An 18,842-nucleotide genomic window follows, 5' to 3' on the forward strand; every position below is an offset into this window, starting at 1 on the left:
TCAGATATGTGGCCCCTTTATCACTGTACCTGGAGTTCATTGCCTTGGAGAGTCACCTCTCAAGGGTGGTCTGAGGTTTGGTCAGGAGGGACTTGATCTCATATCCTGTACCCTCAATGAACGATGTTGGTGATTCTTGCCTACAGGCACTTGTAGCAGGTCTTTAATGTTTCTAATTTGCTTGGAAGATGGATAGCCCTATATCCTGGCTATTAAGTAATTTAAAATCCTTACTGCGAAATACATGATCTCAGAGTATCTGATTTCCCATGAATAATTTTTCTAAATATCAGGACATTTCCTGGAGTATTAAGTGTTTCAGTAAATTTGTAGGGTACCTGAAATGTTCAAGCCATTGTTTTTCCCTTCAAACTCTTTTTGCTCCTTCCTTTCTTCTTTTATAGCTTTAGCTTCATTCCTGCCATTAGCCCTGTGTGAACGAGTCCTATGCCTGCCTGACATTCATTGAAAAATTGGGGCCTTAGAGACTGCCTGACCTCTAGTTTGTCCTGTGAACATGTCTAAGGTGTACTCACCGTAATAAATCCCAAAGACAGCCGCTGCTCCAACGAATGCTCCCAGGAGTTGTGCTAATATGTAAATTGGCAATTTGGTCCATTTTAATCTTCCAGTCACGCACATGGCTAATGAAACAGCTGGGTTTATGTGACCACCTGAAAAATAAATCACAAATTAAGTCATATGGATGACTCAGATACATGGGAATAGGTGAAGGATTTGTAAAAATGTGGGCACTTTTGAACACCAGAGCAGTACATGCTTTTCTAGATGTTATTTTGCAGTTAAATGCTGTCTGCAATTAAACTGAAACAAGCTGGATGAAATCAGAGGAGGGAGAGTGAAAACCACTAAGATCCATCTTTATTCTTGATGCTTGTGGACTGTGCTCTTTATCAAATTGCTGTCCTGCAGTATGTAACTTATAGACAAGTTTTCAAGAAAAATAGTGAACCTGCCCCATTGGTTGTGATGGGAGGGTCCCTTATTCTGCACATATTCTCTCTCCTTGAGGCCTTTGGCTTTTTATTTTTAGGGGAGAACTGGGGCAGAAGAACATTCCTTTAGTCTCCCAAGCACGTATTGTGATTAGGGTCTGTTACTGACGTAAGCATGTATCTTGAGACAGTTCTGGAGTGCCCTGGATTTAAGTCATGTTTGTCTCCCTGTCTTCAGCCTGGGGTTACTTAGAAACTCAGTTTTCATGGAGACAAAATCAAATAATGTTAGGGCTGTCCATTTTCATGTTGACTGTTGGTGAGCTATGCCTAGATAAGATCTGGGGCCAGCAGTGCACAGTCCTTCACCATATTTTTATCTAGTTCTTGTGCCTTCCAGAAAGGTCCATGATAAGGAAACTGATAAATAGCTGTTCTGAAACAAAGTTCAGTTTTCTGTGAAACTTCCTTCCTTTTTATTCAAGAGTAGCTGCACCTGAACTCATGCATGAAAAAATTTCATTAACTTTGTAATCCTTCACGACAATTTAAGTTTCTAGAATACATTTATTATGTCATATGGTCTCTTCCGTCAACATCTTTTGTCAACAAAAAAGGTGTTGTATGCTCTTGGAAAATTTCATACTTAAGAAATACAAATTGCCAAATAAATAAACAGATACTTCTTTGTAATAAATACTGAATAATAAAACCCCCAAAATTGCAAGGATGTAGGATCCTTTGCCTATCTTCCAGATAAGGTCTCATTTCAGTCTGTATGAATATTGAAAAAAAAAATGGCCTTTGTATTTGGTAAAATAACTGAAAGAGCACGTCCCGTATCTGTCAAAGGTTAGTGATGGAGAAAGGGCCTCTATGTACAGTTTCCATGTTTGTTTGCACTTCAGGTCAGTGAGTCATTATCTTATGAAATCCAGGCACCTTTGATACATAATGAACTGACAAACACAGATAACAAGCTGGATAAACCCTTCTTTGTATCATTTCCAAAATGCTGACCTAGTAATGCCAGTCTTGAATTAAAACCTGAATTCCTCACTGTTTCAAATTCTTCAGCACAGAGCAAATAGATAGATGGCACCTAACTTAAGAGCCCTTCATATGAATTTTGATTGATTGTTGTCTTGTCTTTTTTTCCTTACTCTGGCTGGAATTAATAATTTTCCTTTCTTTCAACACCTGATTTTGTTCCCCACCTGTATATAGTACAGGGTGACTATGATGGCCAGGACAGGTCATAATAATATTACAGAAGGCTGGTTAACATCAAATATGGAAAGAGAAAGTCTAATTGAAGGCTTTCATGCTGACATAGGGGAGTTACAAGATTCTTGGTTCCTGTGCCACTGGTTAAAAAAAAAAAGTTCACTTTGGGCAGCATGTTCCTCATTCTTTTGTAGCCGCAGTGATCACAGTCATGGGTTTGAAATGCTAGGTTGGATAAAATAGTGGGAAATTATCTAGATATTGAGGAAAATTAAAAAGGGAAATTTTTCTAAATAAAAAGCTCAAATTCACCAAATATACAGACTATATACTTTGTTACCATGATTTTAGAATTACATAAATAACTGATGAAAAATATTTTAGCAGTACTTAAACAAGAGACTATGGCCCAAAACCCACAGAAACTGCTAACAAATTTTACATAGAAACTTGTATTCTGAAGTGTCCACTAGTAATCATGTCTTGGATAATAACAGCCTGTTGAAATATCTGTTCCTATTTTTTCACAGAGAAAATGCACTGCATGCAGAATCCTTTGTCATGGGAAAAACACAGGAAGCACAATACTGCAACATCTGCAACTGCTCTGCCCTGCTGGGATTGAACTCTAATTTCCTACATAATGATGGAGATGAATATCCTTTAAAGGTGCAAATGTAGGACAGGTCTTCACAGGTTTGTTTTCATGATACTGTATTAGAAGTGTTTAGCTGCCTACATGTAAACCAAGAGCTGTAGTTAAAAGTTGTTGAGATAATAGGAATGTGCTGTTGAATTAATTTTTTGTGATATTAAGGAACAGTTCTAGTCTGTGTCAATGACAGTGACAAGACTGCCTGTTTTGTAGAACCTGGAGCACTTTCTAATGTGAAACTTTCTAATGGAAACCTTCTGCATGGTGCCTCTGGAAAAGAATTTGTAAAGAGAAGAGAAATGACCACAGTAATTTCTGTTACAGCAACTATTTCTAATGTCCTAATTATACTTAAAGAAATTTGTTCAGACCAACTTAACCCTCTTTATGAAGGGTAAGAAAAGCCTCTATGAGACCTGAAGTACAAGGGCACCGTTTGCTTTAAAGGCCAATATAAACTCTGCATACAACACAAAGTATTGTGTATTTTCATGCATATCATTGTTGTTACAGCCCATCATTTTCTATTTTAAAGGAATACTTGAAATGTTAAAAGCAGTTATGCTAATGTTTCTGATCTTAGTTTGGCCAATTTGAATGGTGGAACTAGGAGACAAGGCAGCATCCAGTATGGCACTTGTGGACACTGGTTAGTTAGCCCAGCTAACTTAGCCCCAGAACAAAAGAGATGCCTGACCAATACATGTTGAGAAAGTGTTACAGCAGAAATAAAGGGGAAAGGACAGCACTGACTGTGTCATTAAATGTATCTCTGGTACCAAATCTTTCTGCTGTTTCTGCTTTCTATGATTTGCTGCTTCTGTGAATCATCAGACAGGAGCAGACTTGCTATTCCCTGTCATAGGATGTGAAGAAATAAATTGCACTCTGTAAGGTGAATCCGGTTCATTATACCCATTAGTGGGTCATTCTGCTTTCTTGTAGCTGGCCACCATTTTATCTGGTGACTGTTGAATTGCTCTCCATGGTTATTTCTTTAAACACAGTGCCTGTTCTGCCCAGGATCATCTCTATTAACAGAATTTTCAAAGCGACACCAAGCAGATTTCTGGTTTGCACAGAACACTTTCCATAAAAGCCAGAGGTCTGCCAAGGTTTCTTCACACTGCAGTTGAGATCAGAATTTGGTGGGACATTTTGTCAAACACAAAGAATAAAAGGAAATAAGAACACACAACATTTACTAGCAAAACTCCAGTGCAGACACTGCTGTAATGGTGCTTGCTGTTGCTAAATTCATGATTCTTTATGCCATGTAGTGAAAGCGCTTTTTAACAAGGGAGCCCTAACACTGTAGCAATAAATGCTATGTAAGAAAAAAGTCACTTACCAGAAATGCCCCCTGACACGTAGACTGCTATGGTGACTGCCATGGCAAATCCCACCGACACCGTCATGGGCCCTCCATGCTCCCCCCGGCTGAGCACAGCCTGGCCCACACACCCACAGCCAAGAACCTGCATTTGCAAAGAGAAGGGTAAAATCACCACTGTGTCTGTCAAATGTTATTGGTTGTGACTTCTGCTGTCCTGGTATAGCTGCAAATGCTGTTGAATGCTGAGACATTGCTACAATTTGTCATGTGTGCCATTGTTGCCTTTGCTGCAATGCACATTTGCTTTTTATTTTCCTCGTCTCTGTCACGAGGAAGAATGTCTGCTAATGAGGACCTCTCTCCACACAGAAAACTGTTCTCAGGCACGATGCTGATCAGAACTTGGAACCGGAACAAGATCACACAGCCTCTACAACAAAACTTTGCATCTGAAAGTGAAATTAATTCTATGTGGTAAGTTTTCAGTTCCAGACTGATGTTATAAGTGATGAAAAATTTACTGTAAAATTATGAAAGATAGTTCAAAAAGCTTTTAATGTTTAGTGCTGGAGCTCTGGATTGAGACAAGTTTCTGGCATTTGCAGTGTGTCTTATTGTTATGCTGACTTTATATCACATACTGCTGTAGCAAAATATTTCACTGGCTCTGCAGCTTGAACAATTAACTGAAGTGGAGATATCTAAATAATTCACATTGAAGAATTCTAAATGGATTTAAACTAGCTTTGGATTTTTGTTGGTTCTCAGAATAAAGTTCAGTAACACATTTAAATATTTGCTTAAGATGATGTTTATTCAATTCTAAAGCCTCTGTTTACCTTCAAACATATGTTTAGATCCTATTAAAGATGATAGGAAAGATATTCAAGGGGACAAAAACCTTTTAGTTTGTGATAGACTAGCTGATCCATTTCTGTGTCTTTGAAAATCCGCTTTTTAAATATATACCTATGTGCTCTGCTGAACAAGAAGCCAATACTCTATGGAAGCTCTCAAATAGTTTCTATAGTCTGGAAACTTTTGCTTCTCTGCAGCTGTAAGTGATGTGAATCATACCATTTCTGGATTCTGACTAGATTTATCTTGAGCAACCTTAATTGCTTATTTTCAGTTGCAAGGCAATTGAGTTCAGAAACTGCAGAGTAATGCAAAAATCTCTCTTGCCTTAGAAATGGACTGTACCAAAATGATTTGGTGATTGAGGTTTAACAAGCAAGTCCTGCTAGAATAGATGCAATTTAAACAGGCAAAATCATACTTTTGTTTCCATTATTTCCCCAAGGGTTTTAGCTAATACAAAATGTGACAGAAAAAGCTCTCAATAAAATTACACTCTTAACCAGCTTTTTAATGCAGACGGCTTTTCTAAGTGCCCCGAGACCTTGTCATACACCCAGGTGCAGCTCTTGCCTTGAGGTCATAATCATGTAAGCAAACAAAACACTGACTGGTGCCGGAGTGTTGCAGCTCTGGTTACGTAAGGGTGGGGTGGTGTTAGATAGCCACAGTTTATTGGACTGTATAATTAAAAGCTCCAGGACACAGTGCAAGCTGCAGTCAGCTGCTGTGCCACAGACAACGCACGCGTTCGCCGTGCTGTCACCTAGCAATGCACGTGGGAAGCACAAATGCACATGCAGATAGCAAACCCAAGTAAGACAAAGTGGAGTTGTTCACAGCTGAAATTACATTTTTTTTTTAAGACTTCGTATGAGACGATTCATAATGTGTTTATATGTTTAATATGGAAAGAATGGGTATGCTGGAATTCGTAAGAATCTAGAGGAGGTGGAATTAGCATACTCTAGTCATCACCTTCCAGATTTCTCAAAGAAACAGCACTAAGCAAGATTTTGTGAAAGATATGGCTGAGATGAGGAGCAAGCTCAGCAGGCTGCTCTTGGGCCCCTGCACACACTGGGATGCAGGTTGAATTCAGGCAACCAGCTCAATCTACAAGTATAGTGTGCACTTGTGTTCTGAAGTGGCACAGGCAAAGTTTTGCAGATTCAAAAAAAAAAAAAAGGCCGTTCTTTTGGAAACATTACCTCTTCCTGTAAGGATGATGCAAAAAGAGAGCAGAGGTAGAGGAGATGGTCATAGAAAAGAATAGGCGATAGCAGCATCTGTGTATATCAACTACAAATTCACAAGAGAAGGGAAGGAAATAATGGATGGAGGCTGTGGCCTCCCTTTCTTTATTACCAGAACTGAGAAGAGTCATACAGAAACAGCTGTGTAGTCCTCTTGCATTGTAGATCCTGCTCTGCATATCTTAGGGAAATAGACAACTACAGATGCTCCATTTCTGTGCTAACCAGTGTCTCCTACAGAGAAGCCATGTGAGCCAGCTGGAACACAGCTGCACTCAGGAGACTGCTCATGTACAAGGAGTAAACACTACTGCAGTCAGTGTGTGCCCATCCAGGGATGGCAAAACTGGGAACTGAGCCTGCAGATCTGAGCTGTGTCACTGAAATAATTTCTCCATTTGCTGACCTTTTAAGAAGGAGAGAAAAAAGTTGCCTCATACCTACTGTAGCTAGGCTAGTGCAACTGGAAACTATCACCTAATCATGTAATTACACAAACAGCAATTTAATACCTTGTAAGCCTTTGCTTGACTGAGTTAAGACCAAATAGATCATTGAGTTGTAATTAAATATTCTAAGATTTTAGGCCAAGCTCAGCCATCAGTTGCACCCACAAAACTCATTGATTGAAGCACATGGAGTTAATGAGAGTTTAATTTACAGTAGAATATAGCCAGATCCCTTTATCTTATCTTGTCTATCTTACATTGCTAAGTTTTCCTCTTAGCGGTTGTCTATAGCCTGTTCTGCTTAAAATTACTGGAGTACTTTCAGCACTGACTTTTTTTTTCATAAAGTCATTAGATTACTGTCCTAAAGAACATGCTTGGGTGTGGAATAGCTGTCTGAACCTTCTCTGCCAAAAAAACTTCCTTCATGGCCCATTAGATCCTTCTCTTTGTCTTGAATTACAAGGTTTATGTTAGGAAAGGAAAACAACTGGACTTCAATGAGTGTAAGGTCCTATTACTACCTGGGAGCTTGCAGGACTGTGTCCCACTCATCAGAGAGACTAAAGATTATCTTGCCTCCATCTTACTATTTTCAGGATTTTTCAAAATGCTTGTAATAGCATTTTTGGTGTAAATAGGATTTCTGCAAGATCTGAAACCACAATTTTAGGGAATCTGTTTTTCTACACGGCCAGTAAAATTTTAGACATCTTAAGGAATGCTTATATAAAAAAAAACCCCTTCTTGTCACACAGTCCTAGAAGTGGTATGCATTTATAGCCAGACCCTCTGACTGTCACATTAAAGAAGCAGCCAAGCTTTTTAGCAGTGTGGAGGCAATGAGCTGGGCCATGTTGGACTCTGTTCATCCCCAGCTCCAGCTGTGATGAGACACACACCTGCAGTGAATTCCACAGGTGTCCCTGCAGGCAGAGTGTGGCCTCAGTGGCTGCAGAGCTGATGATGCTGTGCACGAGTACAGGAAATCAATGTGATATAAGGAATACAGTCAATCAGCAGGTGAAAAAAAAAAAAGGAAAAAAAAAGTATTTAATCATAAACGGCTCACTTTCAATCATGAAATGCTAGAAATACAGTGGCTGCATTTGCCCTTCCTTGCAGGTAGGAATCTGTGCCCATGAAAACTTTACAGTGTTCTTCATGATGTACTGTAATCTTGTGCAGTTCCCCTACCCAACATTAATATTTCCAAATAGGATTAGCTACTTATAAAAGTAGTAAATAAGCTTTTCAGTTTGAGGTGTGTTAAATTGGTGGTGTCTTCCTAAGGGAGTGTATTTTAGAACTCGCTTTCATTTCCACCCCCTTGATTTACAAAGAAAGTCTGCAAGTCTGCTTAAGAATTTACCTACTGAATTTCATAACAAGATGTTTTATAATGTTAGAAACTTTTTCCACACATAGATGTATTTTTGCTCTGTAATCCATAGGATCTTAGTTCAGACAGGTTTCCTAAGCATTCTTTCAACAGGGACAGTAATGCTAAAAGCAACAAAAACAGAGACATGTTAAATCTTCTAAAATTCAGGGCATTTGCTCTGCAAGAATTAAAGTTACAGGAAAACTCTTCCAGGAAACACCAGTCCTCATCCAATTTAGTGTTTAATATTTGGTATATTTTGTTAAATCAGAGAGTACTTAAGCTTTTAAAGGTGAGAAAAAAATACAGCTTACCAGTCAAGTAATTTCTGAATACTTTAAAAGAACACAGCTTTTATTTTATCATTAATGAAATGTTTTGGTGGGCTGAGGAGGATTTCTGTACATTATGATTTAATCAAGCTTAGAGCAATAAAAAGTCACTATGTCTGTTCTGTTGATATTCTGGGAAACAACCAATATCCTCTTGGGTTCAGATGAGGTTTAATTTTTTTTTTTGGACTTGCTGTCTAATAAAGAAGGGCTGAAAAAATCTCCAAACCCTTATCATTTTGTTAATTAGATAGTATAGACATAAGCCTTAAAATTGTCATTTTGAAACCATTTTCTAGTGACAGAAAGCATTACTACTTGGAGACATAATTGTAAATTTAATAAAACTTTGGCTGATTTGTGTATATGAAGCTTTTAAAACATATAGATATCATGTTCAAATTGCTTTGTGAAAAAAAAAAGTGAAAATATTGAGGAACATGCTATGCTGTGTTATATAAACTGATGCTTTTAAATTTTATTATTGCTTTTGTATATGCAATAGGAGACAAATAAAAGTTTGAAATCACCTAGAGAGAATGCAAAAGTCTGCATTTTCTCATTTTTATTATGATTAATATTGCATGCTTCATCCTGAAATGCTAAATGCTTTTCTTTCCTGAATTATAGAGGGCAACTGGTTTGAGTCAGTTGCTTCAGTGAAGACTGTTTTTATTTTTTTACTAACTAACTTTCGGAAATTCAAGGAAGGAAATGAAATGTGATATTCAGACACAAACTTTCAGGAGTGAAACATTGCCTGTTGTATCAGGGCTAGAAAGAAAAGACCATGCAGAGGAACAAAATCTTATCCTTGAAGAGAAAAATAACCTATTCAGGTGCTGCTTCCCTCCCTCCTCACTCATTTTTTCTTGAGCTATGATGCTTTGCTTCCTACCCCAACTGAAAAGCTTTAACTCTTTCTAAACTCCTAAAATATGTTTAGTCCCTGCACCAACTCTCAGGAAATTGTGTCATTGGGAAAGTGTGCAAGAGTGGGCATTGCAGACTCTGAGAAAGGTTTTCTGTCCTCTCCCTGGAGTATAAGGGTACATGTACCTTTTCTTTTACTCCTTCCTTTGGCTGCAGAAACAGGGGGGCTGGATCTTTGCTGTGCCCTCGCAGTTAGAGGTACATGGTTAGGAGTAATTAAAGCCTAAGCTGCTTGCTGTTGAAAAAAAGCAAGCTGAATGGTTCTAATAGTAAAGAAACCTGTAAGGAATGGGTTAGAGGAACTGACTCATGTTTGCCTTTAAACCAGACCATGGATTGGAGAGCTCCCTAGAATTCACTGTCAACCAGAATGGTTTATTGAACCGTGGAGTTTGCAAAGATATAAACTCACTCTATAGCACAAACTACATTTATTGTCTTTTATTCTGTTCTCCAACTGTTTATGACAGCTTTAAAAAGTTATTACTTTTATTACCTTTCTTTTATTTGGTGAAACTTTTGAAAAAACACCTTGTAAAGTTGTGTCTGTAAAACATAAATTCAAGTTTTGCACTCACAGTTGAATGTTGGAAAGATGCAAATCTTCTGTAAGTCTCAGGTGGAGGTGCCTACACTTCAGTCCTACAGATGTAAAATTTCTGGGGAAAAGGGCATCCACAGGTTTTGGGAAAAAAGGTTTTGGGAAATTAAGTTCAACTTACTGAAACCTCTTGGTTAAACAGTGAGTAGTGAGTGGTGAGTTACGTACTGGGCCTGATGTTGCAGAAGTGGTAATTTTCTTTAAAGCTTTCATTGTAATACAACATCTGAATCACCTAGAAGTTTGAAATTTCATATACTAGAAAACCTAAATTTGGATGGAAAATAAAAGATTCCTGTGATTTTTCAGAATTACTTGCTGCCATAAATATTTTGGGGTAAAAGAACAATTAGCTAACCTTCCTTTCAAATTTTTCACACTGCTAAATATTCAGCTGAAGTAAAGAATTACTTTTTAAACAGAAGGGCTGTCTAGAAAAAAACCTGATTCTGATACTAAGTTTTTAAAAACAGCACCAGTATGCAGGAACACCTCCTTAACCTCAGTACAAATAAGGGTCTTTGTTACCACTTTGTCTTCTGTTTGCAATGCTGATTTAATATCGTTTCAAAAAGAAGAGTTTGTATATCTTCACCCGAATCATTAGCAAAATTTAATGCCATCAACGTATATGCAACTATATAACATTAGATTTATGAGTGGCATCTATTATTTATTGGTTGTACTATATTGTTGCTGGTGGAGACACAAATGTAGGGATCTCTGACATAAGAGCTGCTTTTCAAAGTGCAAACACAGCTAAGGCTCATGGTATTTGTAGCATTATGTAATATTTTAAAAGCTGAGTGACAGATCAAAATACCAATTATAAATAAATTTTAGTACCCTCTTATCTATTTTTGACAAACTTAAGTTCACTATAAGCTGATTATACAAGATTCTTTACTCCATGAAATTAATTGCTGATGGCAAACAAGGCAGCTGTTAGAAAATGCTGATGTTTTATTTTTTGCCTTAGACAAAACTTGCTGTAATTTCATCCTGTATTAAAAAAGTCTCCCTTTCAGAAAAATTTAGAACTTGGAATTTATCTTTGTTTAAAATTTCTAAGTTGCAGTTGCATGTTAAATTCTAAATACTTATTTAAGGGACCAAAGGATCAAAAGCTGTTTGCTTTCATGTAATAACATCATGTACGGAGAATTCTATTGCATGTTTAGAAGGGCTGTATGTTACCCTACAGTATTGTAATTAACATGCACTGGAATGTAGGACCACAAAAAGTAGATATAAAGAAGTTGTTTAAATTTTAATCTTATGGACTGAGCAAATCCATGTAATGCCAATCTTAAAGATTTTTCTGATGAGAGGCAACTCTGTAACAGAGCAGGAGTGATAACTTGCATAATGAGGAGCTCAGAATATGAAAACAAGACTAAAACATTTTGATGATAAATAGGTTTCCTCATTAGCTGGACTGTTTCAGGGCTGTCATGTATGCAGTTCATGCTTGTGCCCTGTATCCTCTAAGCACACACAAACATTTGCTTCAATGGGAGTGGCAAGAGGCTCCCCACCTCCAGTTGGAGACCAGGCTTATAGGAATATGCACATGGGAATATATATATGTATATATTGGGAGCATATATACTCCCCACTTGTATTTATATGCTAAATGGAAGCCTGTGTTTTGTCTCAGTAAGGAAGTATATGCTGCTCTGGCCTCGGGAGATCCTGGCTCCTGTGCAGCTCCTTTCTGGGAAACTCTGTTCAGTAAGATGCTCTTGAGAGTGAAAATGAAATACAAACTATGTTAGGTGAGCAGTAGCTGTTAAAGGAAGCCACATGGCCTATTTGGCATCTCTTTTTGGAACTGTTTCAATTAAGATATACTTAATGGCATAAGAGTAAATCCCGTTTTGGTTGAGAGCAATGCAGTCAAGTTCCAAAGAGGAAATATGGAGAGAAGCATGATTAAAAGCAGAGAGGTAGTTGGATAGGTGAGTTCCAGCCAGACCCACTAAAAAGCCACATAAACCATCTATCTGATGCAGCATGGCTTCCTGATTCTTTCGTGCTGGCATGCAGGTGTTGTTTCCCAGATTAACTCACAGAAATCCCAAGAGGAAATGTACTGAACCAGGAAACATGATGGAGGACAGAAAGATCCCTAGAAAGTTCTTCCTCAAGGGAGACCTTGGGGACAGTCCCAGCTGCAGAAGGCCGAGACTGGGAAATGTGTGTTGTGTGCTGGCTTTCAGCCACCATGGGCAGGTGTTCTTCCACCTCAGGATGCTTCCAGGCTCCTGCAGTTTTGTGTTTCTTACTGAATTTGGGTGCTTTGCTAAGCAGAGAGCATGGCTCACATGGGCTGTGCCTGTATTATCAAGTTGTATAATGTAACACCCGAGAACTGGACTGTGGATCTCTCAAGAGGGATTACTTATTTGGAGCATCTCCAGTCTGATCCACTGGGCAGAGCATTAATGGTCAGCACATTTCCTGTGATTCTGGAGCTCACCTTCTACTTTATCTTCACCTGGAAAGAATTTCATCTACGTGCTCTGAGTCCATGCTGCAAGGCAAACTGCAGCTTGTTGAGTAGGGCTGACCAGGAGATATTATCCAAACTGTGTGCCCAGGCCCTTTCTCAAGGCTTGCATCAAATCTGTCTGACATTGCAGGCTACACCCTTCAACACTGAGGTGAAGGCTGGGTTTTTGCCTGATGAGTGATTCCACTTTCTAGATTTCCTGTTTGGAAAATAATGTTGCAAGGCTGGGAGTTACCAAAGATGGTCTTTTAGGCTCCTATTAGTATGTGGCCTGTGATGTCATTCTCCAGAAAAACTAGAAATAGGTGATTTGGAGGAAGAGAATTTCACCCGGCTAACTCCCAGTGGTGGGTGCCAGATTTAGGTGTGGTCAGTTAGCATTGGCTTTGAGACAGAGCCTGTGGGTAATAGAAATGCTGGCTCAGCCTTGCTCCCTGGCACAGGTGTTCTCCACAGTTTCTAAACCCCATCACAGCAACCAGAAATGGCTTTTAGCAAAGACATGAATCAGCTGTGCTGTAAACTGTGAACTCTCGATTTGTAACAGCTTTACCACATAGTTCTTACGCTATCCTATGACTATAACTTCTTTTGCGTCTGTTTTTCAAGGATTTCTGTCCTCTGACTTACCAGGGTGCCCCTATCATTAGCTCACGTTTAAATTAAGGGTTTAATATTTATCTGTACTTTAAGCACTTGCTAGCTGACAAAGCTTAAAAGCAACAGCAATAAATAGAATCACAAAATCACAGAACAAACTAGATTGGAAAAGACCTTTGAGATCATCAAGTCCAACCTATCACCTAACAACACCTCAACAACTAAACCATGGCACTTAGTGCCATGTCCAATCTTTTTTTAAACACCTCCAGGGATGGTGACTCCAGCACCTCCTTGGGCAGGTGATTGCAGTGCCCAATCAGTCTTTCAGTAAGAATTTTTTTCCTGGTGTGTAACCTAAATTTCCCCTGTGCAGCTTAAGATAACAGCAGAAAAGGCAGTTTCTTCACAATAAACACTTGGTACTGGTGCTAACTTGTGCAATCTAAACACAAGGTGATGTATCCAAGCGCTGAGAAAGCTGCAGTTTAATCCAGGTGAGACTCTTCCTGTTTTAAACCAAGGCTGAAACTAGAAAGGGTAAGAGAAATGAGAAACTCAGATTGTCAACAATTTCGTAGCCTCATTTTCTACTACACTCTTATGGTGAATATACTAGAAAATGGGATCTGGGTTTGCATTTCCTTTCTAGCCTTGTGCAGCAGGACATTAAATAATAGCATTTGCAGTCCAATCTGCACTTTAATATGTTTTCTTCTCTTGCTTAATTTTATTAATGGAAAGAGGAGGAGGATCTTGTGGCGAGGACAGAGTACTGGAAGTCAGGTGATGTGGGTTATATTCAGAGTTCTGCCACAGGCTTCCTGTGCAGGCTGCTGTAATCAGGTTTGCTAATATACAAAATGAAGATAATGACATTTCCCCTCCTTACCAGGGTGTTGTGACACTTAATTCATTAATGTTTGTAAAGTGCTCTGTGCTCCTTGCTTCTAAATGTGCTTCTTACTGTAATAATGTCTTATGGATGGTATTAAATTTGAGAATAATGTTATTTTAGTGCCGGCACACTTCAGTTGGCTGAACTGTAGTAAAAACCATAATTTCCAGTATTTTATGAGCTACTGGAATTTTTAGATGACTTACTTGAAATTTAGCTGATATAGTTATGGTTATAAAACCTATGTCAGTACTGTGCCTGCTTTTTTTTTTTTTTTTTTTTTTTGCCTTTTTCACTATGATGAAATATTTAGCAATAAGCAAGACTGTTGTCCAGACTAAAAGGAGAAAGGAAGAAAGAAAGAGATTGGCATAAATAGTCTAACTGCTTGACTTGCAGCTCTGCTACACAGCCTGCTCTCTCCCCTGGTGAGTCACAGTCCCAGTGCAAAATGGACAGAAAAACTGACCAAGAAATTAGGTTAAAAAAAAGAAAATCTGGGGTTATAGAATGGGAAGTTTAGGTATTTATCTAAGTTGTAGCAGTACTATAGGACCAAGAATATATGTATAATTTATGTAGTACAGTTAAAAACAAAACAAAACCAAATGGTAACTTACAAAATCTCCAAAAGTTTGGCAATGCAACTCCCAGTAAATTCACTACAAATCAAAAGTTAAATTTCTATATTGCACAGGAAAACAACTAAAATTTTCTAAACATGCAGTACAATATGTTTGTTAATGTAAACAGAATTTGTGCATAAAATGAATTATTGAGCTTTTAAAAAACAGGAGAGTATTAACAGCATTCATTGTGCATATCTGGATTGTTCAGAATGTGCTCCTTCACTGAAATTCCACTCCTAGCTGAAGTCTAATGCCAATCAGACAGTTGTAAAATACATAAAACTATCTGGTTTTTATAGGCAGTGATAATTACATGGCGTGAAGAAAGGAATCAGAAACTTACCGTCGTAGGAGCAATTCATTCAAGCTGTGCATGGTCAGGCTGTAACCTCGCTGCTGGCACAGTACAAGAAAAATGTACATGTCCCCTTACAAGCACTGTCCAACATTAGATTAGTAGGAAGAAAGGAAAGCAGCTGACACTTACTATCAGTACAAAAGTTCCCAGGAACTCTGAGAGGGCTTCTTTAACCAGGCTGTTCTTCAAGGAAAATTTCTCCTTTAAACTCCTTTTGCTTTTCCGGCTCATTTTGGCTTCCTCTATTGCTCTGGTGCCCTAGTTACAAATACACACAAAATTTGTTCTGTGTTCGTCCCTGCTTCAGCTGAACTTTGACACTTTTACTTAAACATTGAAATATGAGATTTCATCTTGTACAGCCAGTGAAATCATCTGACTGCAGGCATTGACAGAACCAACTCAACATGCCCTAACAATTCATTGTGGGTTTGTCATCCTATGCCTTCTCTGAGTGCACTTCTATTTATACTGGTTAGATAATACCAGTAAATTCACAATCAGATTTCTTATTTTTTCTTACAGAATGGATTAATTATTACCTTGCCTATGTTACTTTTCTTTTTTTTGGTTCTGTGGGATCTTTATTATTATTATTATTATTATTATTTTTTTTTTTTTATTTTTTTTTAATTTTTTATTTTTTAAATCCTGGTAAGAATGAATAAAATGTTGTTTCTATCATCCTGGTCAAAAAGAAAGGCAAAAAGATAAACCACAAAGTAAAGAACCAAAATATAGTTGCAAATTTCTCTCTGACCTAGATTGGGATTTAAACCATGCTACTACTGGCTGTCAAAGAATTTTTCAAGGGGAGGTTGTAAAGAGAATGAATGCTTGGGAGAATACTGTGCTGTACCGTGCACAAAACCCTTAACTTCTGAGACATTTCAGTGGCTAATGAGGAATCTTACCTTGGTGGTGTGTGTGAATTTGCATTTTCACTCACAGTACTCTTTTTGGACTAAATGCCTTGCTCTTTAGTGAACTTCCCTATTTACAAAAGAGCAACGAGGCAGAATAAATTAGGAACATTTAATGAAATCTGCTTCAGTCCAGTGGCTCCCTAAAAGGCAGAACAGGGAAGTGAAGCACTGAGTGACTATATATTTCCTATACGCTTAGCTTAAAAATGTATAGGTGCTAAAATATGGAGCATTATAATATTATTTTCCATTGTCTTAAGACTTGAAGTTGCCAAATATCTCAAAAAACTGCGCCTCCTAGAGAAAAATGTTACACCTTTATTTCTTCAGTATCTTGAACAGTTTTATCAGATGTGATACAGACCTGATGCTGTTTGGTTGATTTACAAGTATTTTCTGCCATTGGACTTGACACCAGAACTTCAGTTCAGTTCTGGTATATTATTTGGGCATATATTGTAGCTGTTCAGTGCAGCTGAGGTTTGTATCTGCCCTAAATAGGGCAAAGCCTTACAGGGTTAGGGAAATGTGCCACTTCTGTTACCCCATCAGTGTTCTTCCTAGCCTCCAGCTAGGACCTGATGTGTGTTCCCTGCAGCAGTCATCACCTTACCACCACCAGCTTCATCCCTTAACCACCCAGTTCTCCTCCCTCCTCACCCAATTTTAATCCTTATCTGCTTCTCTGTGTCCTTTTACTCACCTTTCTCTACCTCTGCATCCAGACGCCACTGTGCCCGTCGGTGGGTCGGGAAACGCCGGCCTGTGGAGCACCACGGAGCTGATGGAGCAGCAGATGGCAGCATCTGTGCCGGTGCTGCCTGAGCCGGGGCACCTGTGCAGAGGCGGTGTCACTGCCGCAGGACAGCCCAGGTCCTGCTCTGCAGGTCCTGCCTGTGGCACAGGCAGCTGGGCCCGCCTCTGGGGAGCCCCTGAAAACAGCCTGTGTATGGAGCTTGAAAACCTTTACCCCACACCACTGAGAAACAAACATATTATTCAGGACCTTAATTATCGCAGCATGCTAGAGTATATGTTTGTTGTGGCTGTAAGAGGAGTCTTTCAGAGTGATGCATACATTAGAACTGAGGGAGAATGCTTGGGAGGACATTCATTACAGCAGGAATGAGATAAACCACTTCCTCTGTTTCAGGAAAATGATAAATTAACAAACACGTTTATGAAAGCAATTTTTAGTTGTATGTCCGTAGCAATTCTCTCTCTTATGCAGATGCAAGTCTTTCTCACAAAGTAGTATGTAGATACCTCTTAGTTTGGTCTCATAGCAGGTATGAAGACATTAATGCTATTTTTTCAACTAATAGTGGGGTAGTAACATGTCAGAATCATATCAACTTCTTTATATGAATTTTTCTGTCTTTGCAGGGTGGAGAACTGGCACAAATACATGTATTTCTCATTTGCTTTTATCAGATTTTCTTCAATACTTTATAAAAATCATATTATTTAACTCCATTAATAAGAACTTGGTGCTAAGTTAGACGTTCTCCTCAGCTCCATAACAAGATTCAAGCAGGTATTCTAAGAAAGTATTGGAGAACAGAGTACACGGGGGATGACTGCTCCCTTGATAAATCCTTCCAGGTTTTGACATGTGGCAATTTAAAGGTACTGCCACACTTTTCAAAGCGAAAAGGGGGCAGCTCAGAATATTTAAATTACATTTCTCCTTTTCTTATATGTAGAAGGAAATTATAAGACATTTACCAAATCTAACAAATATCTATGTAGCATTTAAGAAGAAGTTAAAGTGTAAAGATAAACACCATGAAGGCTTTGATTTTAATTACTATTTATTTGATTAATCCTGTTTTACTGCCTTTTAGTTGTATGCAATGGAACATCTGGTTGAAAAAGGGAAAGAAAATGCACTGTGCTTACTGTTTTCTACTGCTCCCTCACCTGAGCCCTGCTCCCAGAGTCAGAATGATAAGGATACTAGCAGTGCCACCCATAAATATTGAAACTGTGTCATCTGAGGGAAGAAAATGAAGACATCTTCCAAAAATGGAAGTTATATAAGTAAGTAAGGAGCATACATATTCAATGTAGAACCACAAGAAAGCTCACCAAAAAGATTTTAAGGTTTTGCCAAAAATGTGAAAGTAACAGTCTAAATGTTTTCAAATTCCACAACCAGAGGAGTCCTGTGAGACTGTAAGTAAAGCTATGGAGGATGGAAGCACAGAAGAAGCATTCAACGTGGCTGTGTCTGCAGCTGAAAGAATTATTTGCCTTGCTGGATTTGGTGGGATGAGTGTGAGCAACTGTTCTAAAATAAATTATCATCAGGAAACACTTCAAGAGAAATTGATAAATTAGCTAGTACCTAATTGCTGGAGCTGTGCAGTATTTCCACCAAAGGATTAAAATGCTCAGCTTCTCAAGTGCTAGTGCCGCTACGTTGGTTTTTTGCTGATCCTGATCCCAATGTCAGCAGAACAGAACATAGGAAATATACCAGTGATCTGCTGGTGCTTCAAGAGAGTCTTTCAAAGGTGGTCATAGGAACTACAAAACTGTCAGTGTGACTTCTGTTCCAGGAAAATTAGATGAACTGCTGTAAATAGTAAAATCAGTAGACACACAGATAAAGCTGATGCTCTGTAGAAGAATCAAATGGATTCTGTTAAGGGAGGTTATGCCTCACAAATCTACTGGCATCCTTTAGAGACATCAAAAAGCACATTGATATTGTTTTCATGGTTCAGTGTGGGATCAGTGTAACCTTAGATTGCAAGTCTAAGACTCTTGGGACCCTTACCCCCAAGGCAGTCTGGACTGAACTATTTCTTCTCTTCACCTGGATTCAAGCAGAGCAGGAATTCACATGATGTATATAACCTAACCATTTTTATAGTAATCTTCACTCCTATAGAAATAGCAAAGTAGAGAATAATGCACATAG

At 38.5% G+C, this 18,842-nt stretch overlaps 1 protein-coding gene across 3 annotated transcripts in view; it reads right to left on the minus strand.

Annotated features, from left to right (window-relative positions):
• AQP9 (aquaporin 9) overlaps nt 1–16,737 on the minus strand; it is a 28,823-nt gene extending 12,086 nt beyond the window's left edge. The window contains exons 1-4 of one of the 3 annotated variants that reach the window (XM_083871243.1): nt 16,617–16,737; nt 15,117–15,245; nt 4,190–4,316; nt 537–674 (exon numbers count right to left, since the gene is read on the minus strand). In XM_083871243.1, coding sequence (XP_083727369.1) covers nt 537–674; nt 4,190–4,316; nt 15,117–15,218 — 367 coding nt within the window. In that variant the 5' untranslated portion in view covers nt 15,219–15,245; nt 16,617–16,737. Of the gene's footprint in view, nt 1–536; nt 675–4,189; nt 4,317–14,972; nt 15,026–15,116; nt 15,906–16,616 lie in introns of those variants that run through there. The other 2 variants (XM_083871245.1, XM_083871244.1) reach the window with 2 other exon arrangements.
• Between the last annotated feature and the right edge of the window lie 2,105 nt (nt 16,738–18,842).

The sequence above is a fragment of the Zosterops lateralis genome (assembly GCF_965231275.1).
Source record: "Zosterops lateralis genome assembly, chromosome: 13".
Taxonomy (NCBI): domain Eukaryota; kingdom Metazoa; phylum Chordata; class Aves; order Passeriformes; family Zosteropidae; genus Zosterops; species Zosterops lateralis.